The sequence below is a fragment of the Carassius gibelio genome, chromosome A7 (assembly GCF_023724105.1).
Source record: "Carassius gibelio isolate Cgi1373 ecotype wild population from Czech Republic chromosome A7, carGib1.2-hapl.c, whole genome shotgun sequence".
Taxonomy (NCBI): Eukaryota; Metazoa; Chordata; class Actinopteri; order Cypriniformes; family Cyprinidae; genus Carassius; species Carassius gibelio.
In genome coordinates, this window is record NC_068377.1 from 16817293 (window position 1) to 16831683 (window position 14391).

Below are 14391 nucleotides of genomic sequence, written 5' to 3' on the forward strand. Positions count from 1 at the left end.
TCTCCCATCAAGTTCACATTTATGTAATTGTTGCTTGAAAAAAAAAAAAAAAACAGACTGCGGTTTCTTATTGTAATAATAGCTTCTCAATAATTAGTAAAACTTTAATATAAGATGAGTAGATAAACAGAAAGTGAATATATTAACATTTGAAGCAAGCAGCTGTTTATATATGAGAGTGTACAATTGTGTTTGGCAAGATTAAATTATTATGTTCCTTCCAGGCTTTTATATAGAACTTTGTGTCTAAGGAATATTAGTTAGAATACCAAGATCTATCAAACCATTGCACTTCAAGGACTCCAACTTAAAAGACAATCAAAACATTCCCTTTCCCACAGGCCCAGGTCTAAACAGACAGATCCATGGATATGATGAAGGTATGTGTGGCTGAAGCTCCAGCTCTGGGTCAGCTGGTGTTGTTCTGCTGGCTATAACATGATCCATGGCTTTCTAATGGCTAGCTAAGAGGAGCAGGGCCCAGCATCAGAGCTGGACCTACAGAAGGACTAAGTGCTCATCTGCTCAGGTATCAATTACATTTCCCGTCAGCTTTTATAAACACCAATACTGATCTATTTCCATGCAGACATAGAAATATCGACGAAGGTGACTAATATGTGACTGTTTGCATGCAAGATACCTGGAATTACATATAAAATCGAATAAATGATCTCACTCTTGTGTTACAACTCTTTCCATCTCTTTCTCTTGAATTTCCCTTCTCCATCTTCTCCTCTTTTGTCATCCCATCCTTTCTATTTTGTCCCCGGGATCTATTTGTCTGCTGTAAGAGAAGTCCCTCGGTTTGGAGGAGTCAGTAGAGGAGGCTTTTGTAAGGGGGAGGGCCAGGAAGGGCCACCTCCAAATAAGTTCCATTAATCACCCAACACACTCTAATGTAACTAATATTTTACAATTAGAGAAGACAAGACGGAGCTCAGAGCCATCTATCTCTCTTATACCACATGATCATCGATTCATAAGACCCTGTCTGAGAGCTGAGCAAACACAAACACACACACACACACACACACACCCTTGTAAGGTTGCATGTGTATGTGTGTGAGACTGTATGTGCTTGCCGATGATGAGCATTATGACACGGTGTGCATCCAGACGCACAGAGAGCTCTCGGATGGTGACAGATGACTGTTGTCTGCGTGCGTGTAAATGAGAGAGGAAGAGTGCGCAAAAATGTGTACAAATGTGAAAAGCCTGTCAAAGAACCACTGATAAGATTGATTACGGATTGACTGCAGATTGAAAATGGAAATAGAGTGCAATTCTCCCTGCAGGCAATGCCCTTCTCTTTCAGATATCATGTAGTTGGTCCTAATGGCAAGATATGCTACTGTATAAACAGCCTATAACCATGTGACTGACTTAACGGCAGAACAAATATATAAAGTCTGAGTATTAAAATGTGTGCCACAAATGTTCACATCATTTCTATCAAGATTTACTGTGGTAATATCCATTTCTTGATTGAAATCTTTTTATCTGCTGTGTGTTCAGCAGCAATGGTCCTATAAGTTGATTTAGAGCGCCATCTGGTGGTCTGTATAAAGAACTGCGCTCTTTACAGTATGCAGCCTGCATGCAGGCCAAATGAATGCCAGCTGAACAAATGAGAGAGAAGACAGGTTCAATCGCAGGTCACCATCTGCCTGGCTACAAGTGCTGGCACACAGCAACCCAGCTGCGCTGTCTTCTTAAACACACCGGGTACATACACACTCTCACACAAACATGACACCATGAAGAGATGGAGTAGCAATAATGGGCTGAAATACTTTTAACAACACATAAGGGTACAGTTTGATATAGACATGCAAACATTTATGTGTATGTCCTTATTACATATAATATATGTCTTAAATAATAATATTTTGATACATTGGTACAGTGAAGGATCTTCATATTCATTCTTTAAAATATTACTATGATACAAGTAAAAAAAAAAAAAAACACAACACAACACCCTTAAAAAGTCTACTATAAGCCAGTTCACTAACAATAGCTACTCTCCCACACTCATCATTTTTTTATTTTTTTTCTATTTTCTGACTATTTTGTGACAATTCAGTGTATGTGGCATAAATGAGCATACATGTATTTGTATTTGTAAATGTATTTATTTGTCTGTCTGTAGATAAATTGTCCACACAGTAATAAAAAAAATAAAAAAATACGCTTGACTTTCATCTGTGCTCCACTGCGCTCAACAACTTCAGACAAGCTACACATATGGAGGGGGTCAGGAAAAAGAAACGGTTACTTTTTTCAGGATATTTATTAGTTCCAGGCCTTTCTCCATCTGGTCTAGTGTAGCTGATCCATTTAAAAATTAGTCAGGCGTTGACCTCAGACACCTCCCCTCAACAGGGTCCCGACAGCAGGTTAACACGAATATGGATCCCATCAGACTAAAGGAGATCGGGTTTCCCTCCGCTGAGACCCGGCTAACTCACAGGAAAAAGGTTAGGAAAAACATGAAATACGGACGTATAATGGGAAAATATTTTCTCTGTCTGCGGTGGAAGCAGAGCTGGTGTGTAAGAATGGTTTTCATGTGTTTCGAGAGCAGGGTCTTATCTCTCTGAGGTATTGACACAACAGACAGGCCCCTGTGCCAAAGGGTGTCAGGTATCACCTGTCATTGGCCTATGAGAAGAGTGTGTGATGGGGCAAAATACATATTTAAAAGATAGCTGGAGAGAGGGAACGTCCTTGAAAGATGTGTCCTATGTTTATATGTGTTGCTTTGATGAAGTTCATGACATCAGAGAAACAACAGACATATCTGATTATTGTATTTAGATCACATGACTGCTTGGAATGTCAAAAAAAGGACATTTAGTCTCATTGTATGACCCTGGACCACAAAACCAGTCTTAACTGTAAATTTCTCAAAACTGAGATTTATAAATCACATGAAAGCTGAATCAATAAGCATCGATGGTTTGTTAAGATAGGACAATATCTGTCTGAGATACAACTATTTGAAAATCTGGAATATGAGTGTGCAAAAAAAAAAAAAAAAAAAAAAAAATTATATATATATATATATATATATATATATATATATATATATATATATATATATATATATATATATATATATATATATATATATATATATATATATATTCGAAATACTTAGAAAATCACCTTTAAATTTGTCCAAATTAAGTTCTTAGCAATGCATAGTACTAATCAAAAATTTAGTTTTGATATATTTACAGTAGGCAATTTACAAAATATCTTAATGGAACATGATATTTACTTAAAAGATAAAAAGAAATATCAATTTAAAAGCATAAAAGAAAAATCTATAATTTTGACCAATACATTGTATTTTTGGCAATTGCAGCAAATATACCTCAGGGACTTAATACTGGTTTTGTGGTCCAGGGTCACATTTGTTCCACATACAGCGAATTGTACATTCACACGCACTACAGAAATGATTGTCTTGACTGAAAATATCAGAAAAGTCAAAGAGAAAATTGAAAAATAGAGGATGAAGATCAATTGGCACACTAGTCTCCAGCTCTCACAGGTTTGGGGAATTAACACGGCTATAGCCCAAGGGTAGAAAGCCACAGTTAGCAGGAACACAGCTATTAATGTGAGCTGTCATAATCCATACCACTCCCAAGTCACACACACACACACACACACACACAGGCCTGTAGCCCTGCAGCTAAAACCATGTACTACACTTAACTTGGAAGTCAGGGGTGGAGAGAAACAAGAGGACACAGAAATGTATCATTTCTGCTGTCTATCGAACAAGTCCTCTGCTGCCCTGTGTGTGTCTGTGCAACTCTGCTGGATTTAGAATTAGTTGGTTGTATAAAATATTATTTATTAATTTTTTTTTTCAAGTAAAATGTCACCTTTTTTTTTTTTTTTTTTTTTTTTTTTTTTAAGCTACATTTACTCAAAAACATTGTTATAGAACACATCACTGAATATATCTTCATTGTTTATTTTTTCTTGTTTATAGCAGATGTTCCACTTGTTTTAAGTGTAAACTTTACAATTTGGGGGTAAATGAAATGTATTGCATTTTTGAAAAAAAAAAAAAAAAGTTCAACCATGTTCTTTTTATTTGATCAAAAATGTGAATTATTTTATTGCATTTTAAAATTAAATATTTTTATTAAATTAATTTTCATCATCATTACTCCTGTCTTTGGTGTCACATGATTCTTCAGAAATCATTCTAATATGCTTATTTTCTGCTGAAGAAATTTTTATAAATACTGCTTAATATTTTAGTGGAATCTAAAACATTTTCATTCCAAGATTATTGGATGAATGGAAATATCAGAAGAAAAGCATTTATTTGAAATAAAAATCTTCTGTAACTATTATAAATGTATTTACTGTCAAGTTTGATTAATTTAATGTTTAATGTGTCGCTGACAGATTTTTATTTATTTTTATTTTATTATTTTTTTTTTATTATAAAATAAAGCTTTAATAGTGTTAGAAGAATATACACTTATTTATATAAAAAGGGGGGTTATTTGAAATGTTTCACATATAACTATATTATTTTTCTTTTATGACAAAATTATATATGGTAGCTTAACATTTACTTCACCTTTTTGACACAAAACATTTTGTGAGATCGAATTTATGGTTAAGCAGCCCAAAAATGCTCAGTTTTCCACGCTAGTGTTTCATAGTTTGAATACATTTTATTTCTCATTATAAGTACAGTTCAGTAGTTACAAAACAAAACATCTGCCATGAGGAAACAGCAACCAAATGAAAACCATACAGTCCACAAGACAGTTCAGAGGTGTGGAATGCTCATATATTAGTCCAGAACGACTGAAAGAGAGACAGACGCTCAGTTCTACCACTCAGAGGCGGGAGCCAGAGGTGTGCTCATCTAGAACCAGTGTATGTAGGGATTGGTCAGTACCCTGCCTGTCATAATCATTTACCTTACATAACCTGTACTAGTTTACTCAAACTAGTTCACTAAACATCTTAACTTTTCTTTTGCTTTTTTCTTTTTTTTTTATTGTTGCATTTATAAGAAGGCATAACCTTGCATGAAAGCTCAAAAAAAAGATTTTCTTTACTCTTTTTTTTTTTTTTTTTTTTTTTTTAAGAAATATGTTTTGGAAAGAGTCCGACTAGAGAATATATTTGAATATCTGAAGAGAACAGACTCGAACGCATTGGAGTCTACACACAATGACTTTCTGTGAAGTTCATTGAATTGATTCTCAAAGCAACAGAGACGGCCATCATGTAGATGAGATAGTTTGAACTGCACAGACCAAATCAGCAGAGTTCACAAAAGAATAGAGAGAATATCAGATCACAATGTCAAGGGACACACACACACACACCTTCATTTTCCATTAGCGATCTCTGTATACTGTATAGACTGGTTTTTCATTTACTATCACAGTGCAAAATACTTCAGGGGGAAACTTCAGTTTGTGTTTGCTATATATATATATATATATATATATATATATATATATATATATATATATATATATATATATATATTAGTATGAATTTATATGCTTGCAGCAACAGAAGAAGATTGTCAATCTTTCTTTGTTTTTTGTTTTTTTTGTTCCTTTTCTTTTAATGTTATTGGTATTTTACAAAGGTGACAGGCAACAATTACAGTACTCCAATCTAATACCTACAATCTAAAACAGCTAGCTTTGTAAATGCAACAACGCATGACTGTATCTATGGCTAGACAATACTTGATTCTTGTTCGCATGATTCTTTTTTTCTTTTTCTTTAATAATCGAATACATCAAACCGTTTCAGTAGTCAGTAACACTTTGCAACACTGATTGGTGGCAGTATATTACAAACACAATCTCATAACCAAAGTACTTGAAGTGAGCAAGACTGAGATCAAAGCGTGTAGGGTCAGGGCCACATTTCTGTTTAATTTCTGTTTCATCAGACGTGCTAGTTCTTCTGTCACCTCGGCTGCTTTTTGTCTTGAATGCTACAGCGTCCTCTTTCTCTGGAGTTCAGCTCTGAACGTCTCACAAACACACCAGGACAACAAATCACGTCCACAGTGCTCAAAGAAAAAGGCGTAGCTTCCCTTTTTTTTAATGGAGTGTTCTCGTTTCCAAAAGTACTGGATTGTCATTCTTCTGCTTTGACGTCCAGGCACTGACTGCTGAGAGTGTGCTGATTACAAAGGAGTTTTTCACAAAAGTGTGCTTGGTCTCCAAACGTGTAGTGGGCTGGTCCAAACGTCCAGAGGAATGGTTTAGGGAACACTGTGAAGTTTCAGTGGACAGTGAGAAACACAGACAGACACAGAGATAGAGAGAGAGAGAGAGGGAGAGAGGGAAGTCTGTTCAGTTTCTCACTCTCTCATTCTGAGACTGGCAACTGGCGGCCATCTTGGTTCAAGGAATGTGTTGCTCTGAGGGACAAGCACTTCGAAGTTTCAAAGTCAAAAAAGCAATTAAAAGCACAGAAAGTATTTATCAGCTACACAAGGGAGGTTTCAAGACACATAAAACACAGGAAGCAAAAAAAAAAAAAAAAAAAAAAAGCTCACTAAACATTAATAGATCTTCTTTCCTTCATCCGGCAAGAAAGCTTGTGTAGGAAACCATCTGAGCCGTCCATTTCATTAGTCTCTCTCTCTCTCTCTCTCTCTCTCTTATGAAGTCTTTTACGTTAAATAATGCTTTTGATAAGATAATGTCCTTCATAGTTCCAGTCCTCTTCCTCTTTTTCCATGGCCTGCTCTTGGCCGCTCAGTCCAGCAGGGGGAGGTGATGCTAGTTTCTGATTAGTCCTGCATCTCTGTGTCAGTTAGGCTATGTTCAGGGGAAAGAGCAGGGCCAAACCTTCGGGACGCCTCTTCCTCCGCCCACAGATGAACTACAGTTAAGAGAACAAACGCAGATTAACACCACCACCTGTGTCCTTCCTCTCTCTCTTTAATATAAATACATACTTTGACAAACCATTATTAGCAGGAAAAAAAAAAAGGAGAGGGTCAAATCAAACCATATTATTGTCTTTTATTTGTTGTTGTTGTTGTGATTCAGGTGCATTTGTGAACAAATTAATGACAACTGTAATGTATTTGTGTTTGTGTGTGTGTGTTTACATTTTGACAATAAACCATTCCATTCATATGTACCATTAACTTCTATTGTCACTAAAGAAAACACATCTTATGAATTATTAGGTAAAAGATACGAAATGGGTGATTTGAATACGTTCAGACTTCTTCCAGCTCTAATATAAATATATAAATATATAAAGCATTCTAATATAAAGACAATAACTCTCTGAACATTGCACTTGTGCAATTACTGCTGAAGTTTGAATCTGGTGAAAATGCTTACTGCTTTTTTCCCCTCCGCTTTTTATGTGCTATCACCGTTTGAACTAAATAATATAAATGTTGTTTAATTCTCTCTATAACCCCTAAGAAAATTATTAGCCAATAAAATCTACAGAGTACATTTCCTAGTCATGTTCTTTTTTAAAAGTGCCTCTATGAAAATGACAAAATTAAATTAAAACATGCATTTATTTAAGTGTGCGCTCGCAAGCAATGTTATGGAAATGGAGTCAGTTCCCTGCTAATAATGGAATAAAACATTGTCATTTAGATTTGCCGAAGAGCAATAATGCTGACGCCCCCTCACTTTACATTATGCGCACATCTGAGATGTGCACTTCTGTAACAGACACACTTTCCCCTCAGATGTCAATTGCTGATAGAGATTAAGAAAAAGAATGAACCATTTTTGCATTCTCAGATACAAATTATTTTTGCACAGAAATAAACAAATACAATTATCACATTTTTTTCACAAATGCCACAGCTGTACTTTTCCAAAACAAATTAAAGATAATTGTTTATAAATGTAAGAAAATGATTTGTTTTTTTTTTTTTTGTTTTTTTTTGGTCATCTTGGATTCATTCGATAGCAAGTGCCAAAACATTTTCAGCTACTGATGCCATTACAGAAATACCGACCAATAATAAATGTATTCCACAAAAACAAAACAAAAAACGAAGTAAAAATTAAACCGGGCACCCAAAGAGTAGAAAATGTGAATGTTCACTTTAAAATAATAATATGTCTTTCAATATTAATAGAAAATAATAATGTGTCTGTAGTATTCATCTCATGTCTACAACATTACAACTTATAGTAAAACATTTTAAATATGTACTATACATTTTTTTGAGCTTCTTTGAGAAAAAAATTAGTTCACCTTTAAAATTATTATACATCTATCTACATTATACACCTATCATACTTGCTAGGATAAGCAAATGAACCATATTTTTCATTCAACTGTTCAGATTGAAGGCTGCATTGCACAGTTTGTCCAGTAGATGGAAGCATAAGCCCCTGAGTTCACAATCTACCCAAACTCATGTGGAAGATAAGATCTTGTTCCTCAATGTCATTTTCCTTTAACCTGCTGATATTTCACTTGATTCCACAGATAAAGTGGTTGTAATTTATCAAATCTGATGTGATCGGCAGTTTTTCTTTTTTTTTTAAGACTATACTGCAGTCACAGCTCTACAGCTGTCTGATGGCTTTGTGTGTGTGTGTCCGTGAGGAAATTAAGATAATCATAACCATAATGATAATAAATGACATCCTCAAGTTTTAAAAACGCCTGGTCTCCCAGGGGCCAGTGCTCTTCGTGACTTCCTCTTAAAGAAAGTTCTGGTAATGAGTTACAGATTCCGCCCCATATTTGATTTTCACTCTTCATTAACTAAGCCACCTGGAATGTTATTATTTAAGGACGCCATTTCTTTTCCCCAAACAACTGCCACTGCGATCTGGAGACTAGCACACCAACTTTACGATCCTCTAAACTTTTTCCTCCTCCTGTTCCGATCAATTCTGAAGTCTCCCTGACCGCATGTAGAGTGATTGCTTAATTATTTCAGCACCCTAGAAATCTTGATCATACTGTGGCCTGACGAATTATGTTGTTATCGGTCTGTTTTCTCATTGGCTGAATCATGAGCTTTTGTTTTGTCCAATAATTAGTTTCCCTTGCCTAATCTCAGTTCAAATAACAATTAAAGTTTAATTATTTTTTTTAATGATCAATAATTATAACTTCAATGATTATAACTTCAGTTACACAAGCAAGCACCCAGTTTAAAAACTTTAAATGGTAATGGAAATGACACTCTGTCCACCACTGAGTCAAAAGCAATAAAATGTGGCGCCCTCTACTGCTCAAGTCTGATAATACACTCTCACTGGAAGACGAGAGAGGGCCCTGGAAAGTAATACAAGGCATATGGTAAGAGGACACATAGCTCCAGGATCCATCTTATGTTAATACATGTGTCATGCTTAACAGAACGGCTAAAATGAAAAGGCAGACAGAACAATAGCACAGCACAAGGCTCAGTTAACAAGGGCCAGCACACTTAGGGGAAAAGCGGGGCTGTCTGGAGTCAAAGTTCTGACATTTCCTAACTGCTGCTTATTATTCCCGGCCCACGTAGTTAAGGCGAAGAGTCCTCCCATCTAAAACACTGGGCCGTTTTATACCCTGACCTCCCTCAGGTATTCTATTTTTACCATGAAATCTACTTAGTGTGTGTTTGTGTTTCAAAGGCCCGCTCGTTTTAGGTTTCCCAAGAACAGGGTTCATATAATTGGAGGAAAACGTGAGGATATGAATTAACTGAACTATTGAATACATGTTTAAGCAACCAGATAAGGCAGAGCATGCATTATGGAAAGGAGTAGGGAACATTTAATTCGCCCGAGGCCACTTGACTGAGATTTTTACCACATTATGTAGCTACAAGAGCTTAGACCATTGGTAATATCCTCTATTTAAAGGGAAACATTAGCTCAGCTGTTTTTGGTAGTCTGAAAAGTCTCCGTTTTTTTGGATATGAATGAAGTCTAGATGTAAGTGATGTGGTTCTGCTGAACACAAACACAACACACACTGCACATTCTGCCACGGAGGGTGACTTTGTTCTCTCCCAGGCATCCGGTGCTGCTGGAAAAGAGTTGTTTTTGGCAAAGGCGGACCTCATTGTACAGCCCAGTATTTATAAATATGTAAATACAAGTCAGTGTGCAAATACACACAAGCGCAAACACGCATATAAGCTGGCCGAACGCAAGGAAGTGCACCCAAATCGTATTTTTAGAAGGTTTTAATGAATACAGGATGTTTATGAATACCATTTGTAGGGATTCACAAGGACTAGAAGAATCCTTGCACACCATCCCCTCAAAGAGTAAAAGCAACCTAATGTTTCTGGAGGAAACGGCAGAATTGTATGTTTGGTGCTTGTGTGGGCTAAATATTTCCTTTAGAAAAGAAGCAGGCGACTTTGTGCATGTGGCACACTTGAAAAAGTCCTCTGCTCTTTTCATGTTAAAAGGAAGAAAGGACGACTGTAAAGGTAAAACAAACAGCGTGTTTGTTACTCCGGCAGCAAGCAAACCTGCCTCAGATGATAGAGAACAACACCAAAACTGTTTGTCTTGCAATTATTAACCAGAATAAGAGAACCATCAACATGCAAACCAGACTCTGACTCCATCAAGAAAAGGAAACAAGACAGTAGCTCTCAGTTCCAAATCGTCTTCCAGAGAAAACGGAGGGCTGGGATGTGGATGTGTCTTGCTCTCTGACTCAGTCTATATCTGGGGCAGAGATTCTTCCTCTGATACTACCTCCACTGAGCAATTTAAAGCCAAACACTGATGTTGCAATCTGTCTTCTGTGCCTGATAGCGCTTTTCTCCCTCTCTAACCCAAATTACTTTCTTTTCATATCTAATTATATTTGCTAATGATCTTATAAGGGGATAATGGAATGTGCTTGATCTATTACCTTTTTTTTTGTGTGTGTGTGCAATACATAAATACAATAGAAATGGCTATGCAGCACTTTGAAATTTTCCATCATCCATTTCAAGCAAAGCGGAGAGCGGATATTTAAACCGTATCTAACATTTGAACACTACTGCAATACCAAATCTCTCTGCTCGTTCGCAGCAACTTAGCGGGGAACGGAAGCGCAGTGGATTCAGAGGAACAGTTTGTCCGAATACACTGTGGTCTTTTCATGCCTGCTCACTTGTGTGCTCATTCACTAACAGGTTGCGAGGGGGCGACCGTCGGGCCACGACCTCCGCCCCTGGCACGTGAGGCATTGAGTGCAGACAAACACGGCTAAATAAATGAAAAGACGTGTTTTAGGAACAGAAACAAGCATTTTAACCAGCATCCGAGCCTGTTTTAATGTTTCATTCGGACTCCGGATGAACTTTCAGTCTCTCCGGAGGTCATCTCTCTGTTTCTGTGCACAGTTGTTATGAATATTCCTATCGGTCTAAGCCTCTCCCCATTCTTCCCTCAGTCTTTTTCCCACAGGCCCGATGATGGCCAAGGCATGACAGCCGCACTAAACCCCCCGCATTAATGGAAGGAAATGGCATTCGATCTCCATTTGATCTCCTAATCATTTCTGCTGAAATGATAATTAGCGTCCTCACAATCCTCTGACTGTCAGAGAACAGTGTAAAAGAAAACAGAGCTCTTGTAGCAGGAATGACACTTCACTCAACCACCGTTAGTATTCGATAACAAATACGTTTTTTTTTTCTCGTAGGTATATTTACGTATCTCTCTGAAACGCACACACATGGGCTTCATCCGCTGGCGACTGCTGTCTGTGATTCTTTTCAACTGACATAATCCTGATTGATTCGTTCAGCAGATAAAAACTCAGTCCACTTGTGCCCTTTACTGCTGGAACATAATACAGCTCTTTATTCTGCAACAATGTAACATAATGGCGTCGGAATGCGAGGAGGAAAAAAACGTTAGGGCTGCGTCCTAAATGACTGTGACGCTCGGCGGTTCAAGCTCAAGCTGTGGTCTAATGTAAAAGAGAGAAAGGAGGAAGAATGAGGGAGAGGTGAAGGGAGGGCGAGAGAGAAAAGAGAAAAATCATTAAGCACAGATTACCAGAGAGCCCCAATAACAAGGTCGAGGCAGGGCTGCTGGTAAAAGTTGTCATTGTCTGTTTCTTTTAAATGTGTGCGCCTCACATTTCCCTCTGATGAGATGTGGGTTACGTTGTTTTAAATTCTTCGCTTCACGTCCGACCCCCTTTTCGTGGGTTTTTAAAAAATTATCTTTTGTTTGACAACAGGAAGACATGAGATCATTTTTTTTTGTTCATCAGGATGATAGGAGAATGAATCATTCTTTTTATTTTGCATGGCTTGCTTAAGCCACACACACACACACACTAATATGCATAAGGTTTGTGTGGCATTTCAATTGAACTGAAAATTTAAAATCTTTTGAAACTTAGAAATTTAAATTCAAATTCCTGAATTTGAATTGAGGAGGGAAACTTGGCTGCAGAATTGCAATTTGGAATTTGAAATTAAGGATTTCAAATGAAAATACTTTTAAAGAAATTCATTTGATTTCATCAGTTTTTATTAGAAAAGCAAAGTTTGTCAAGACAAATCTTGAAAATGTTTAGAATTAGAATAGATAGATTGATTCGGGTGGTTCTGAATTTTGCACGGCCCAGACATTCACGTGAATGCAAAGTTTTGCTTTTGTTGCAACTGTTCCTGCACGGCATACACAAAAACAATGATTACCAGGAAACAAACAGAGTATTTTATGTGCTCTAAGAAAAAAATAAAATAAATAAAATACTTAAGCTCATCACAAAGGAGACCAACAGATGCAGCCTCATTCATAAACATTCAGTGTCTGAGACGTCCTATAGGATCGTGTTCAGCTCTCTCTCTGTCTCGTGCATGTGTTGTATTAATTGTGAGTCCTAATCTAGAAGAGTCGGGGGTCCCTGGAGCTAGCTATGCTATTATTCGCGCAAGCACTGCGCACCGCACCGCTCTCGCTTACTAATTTTGTGCGAAGTCGCACCGTTCAGCCGAGGGAACGCACCGCTGAACGCTGGGTCTGAGTCAGTCAGACAGCTCCAGACGAGGTCCCTTTAGTGCCACGCTGTCAGTCACTTTATAGGTTGTGAAATAGAGAGAATGAATAAAGAAAGGGAGAGAACGAGCCCGAGAGAGAATGTAGAAACAGAACAAGTCCTTTTATCCTGCTCGGCGGGACCTGTCAGTGCCACCTTCTCTCTGGTTTCCCAGCAGTCCCAACACAGCAGCTATCAGAGGGAACCTGACATCCACACACCGCGCTTTCCAGCGGGGGAAGGAAATCATGAGAGCGGTCCCACACAAGCGAGCAGCTAGTACATACTCTCCTCAGATCAAGCAACAGTCTCTCGTAATAGAAGAAAAGAGAGAGAGATTTGGATGTTTTAAGTGAGAATGTAGGCTGACAGGCTTTTGATGCTTCTGACATGTGATAGAAAGTAGGTTTGCGTCTCCCTGTGTTCATTTGGAGTTTGGACGGAGATGAGAGAGCAAGAGTATGTTGTAGCTTAAGCACTGATAGTTCTCTCTTAACAGCGCTTTATTCTCACACTCACGTTGCAGTTTTGACTTCAGGCACCTTCGTCACTTCTATTTTTCTCCACATTGGCAGGCCATTTTTGTTTGTTTTTAGAGGAAGGAAACAGCTCCTAATCCATACGTGACACACACATACATGCATGCACATCACATTTCATGGATTGCAGTGCGGGGAAATCACCAGCACCTGGCTGAGTGTTTTTTTTTATATATTTCATATGATTTTGCCTGCTTCCCCACTGGTCTCTGATGATTCAACAGTTCCCGCTCTAACATCTGCTACTTACTCTTACTGGGTCTCAATTAAGACAGCAGTATTTATGAATCTGCTCTTATTTACATTTCTATTTTTCTGCATATGTGCACGAACAGCGGCCAAAACAGCCCCTCTGCCCCACACACAACACAGATGTTTCTTGAGCAAGGCCAAGAGGTGAGCGCTCATTTCGGGAACAGCGACGCAAGAGTGCAAGCTAAACAGAGAGAGATTTAGGACTGCGAGATTTGCAGCTTCACTGTCACACAGATGAGAGCTCCTACTCTCAGGCGATTGTAAAATATGGGAGTTTGATTGAGGGATCGTGGAATTGGTAAAAGTCATTTCCTCTGTTAAAAAGAAGTGGTTGGAATTGGAGGAGCCCACCTTTGAGTAAATCTGTGTGTGAGAGGAGCAAATAAGAATTTGTGAGCCGAAGGATTGCTTCAATTAACTACAATCCTTTTTAGTTTTTAAGAGTTTGTGTTTGCTTTCAAGTCAAGGTGTTTTTAATTAAACTATCATGTTCTTCCCGTTTGGCAATCACAATGTCCTTCAAAAAAAGCGAGATTTATTTATTTATTTATTAATTCATTCACTCATTCATTCA

The 14391-nt window shown here is 37.6% G+C and overlaps 1 protein-coding gene across 6 annotated transcripts in view; it reads right to left on the reverse strand.

The window, feature by feature from the left end:
* LOC128016678 (zinc finger protein 536) overlaps positions 1-14391 on the reverse strand; it is a 175171-nt gene that overhangs the window by 6166 nt on the left and 154614 nt on the right. For 2 of the 6 annotated variants that reach the window (XM_052601370.1, XM_052601371.1), the window contains one exon: positions 4696-6909. The exons of the other annotated variants lie outside the window; for them this stretch is intronic. In XM_052601370.1, the coding sequence (XP_052457330.1) occupies positions 6818-6909 (92 nt within the window). In that variant the 3' untranslated portion in view covers positions 4696-6817. Of the gene's footprint in view, positions 1-4695; positions 6910-14391 lie in introns of those variants that run through there. 6 annotated transcript variants of the gene reach the window in all.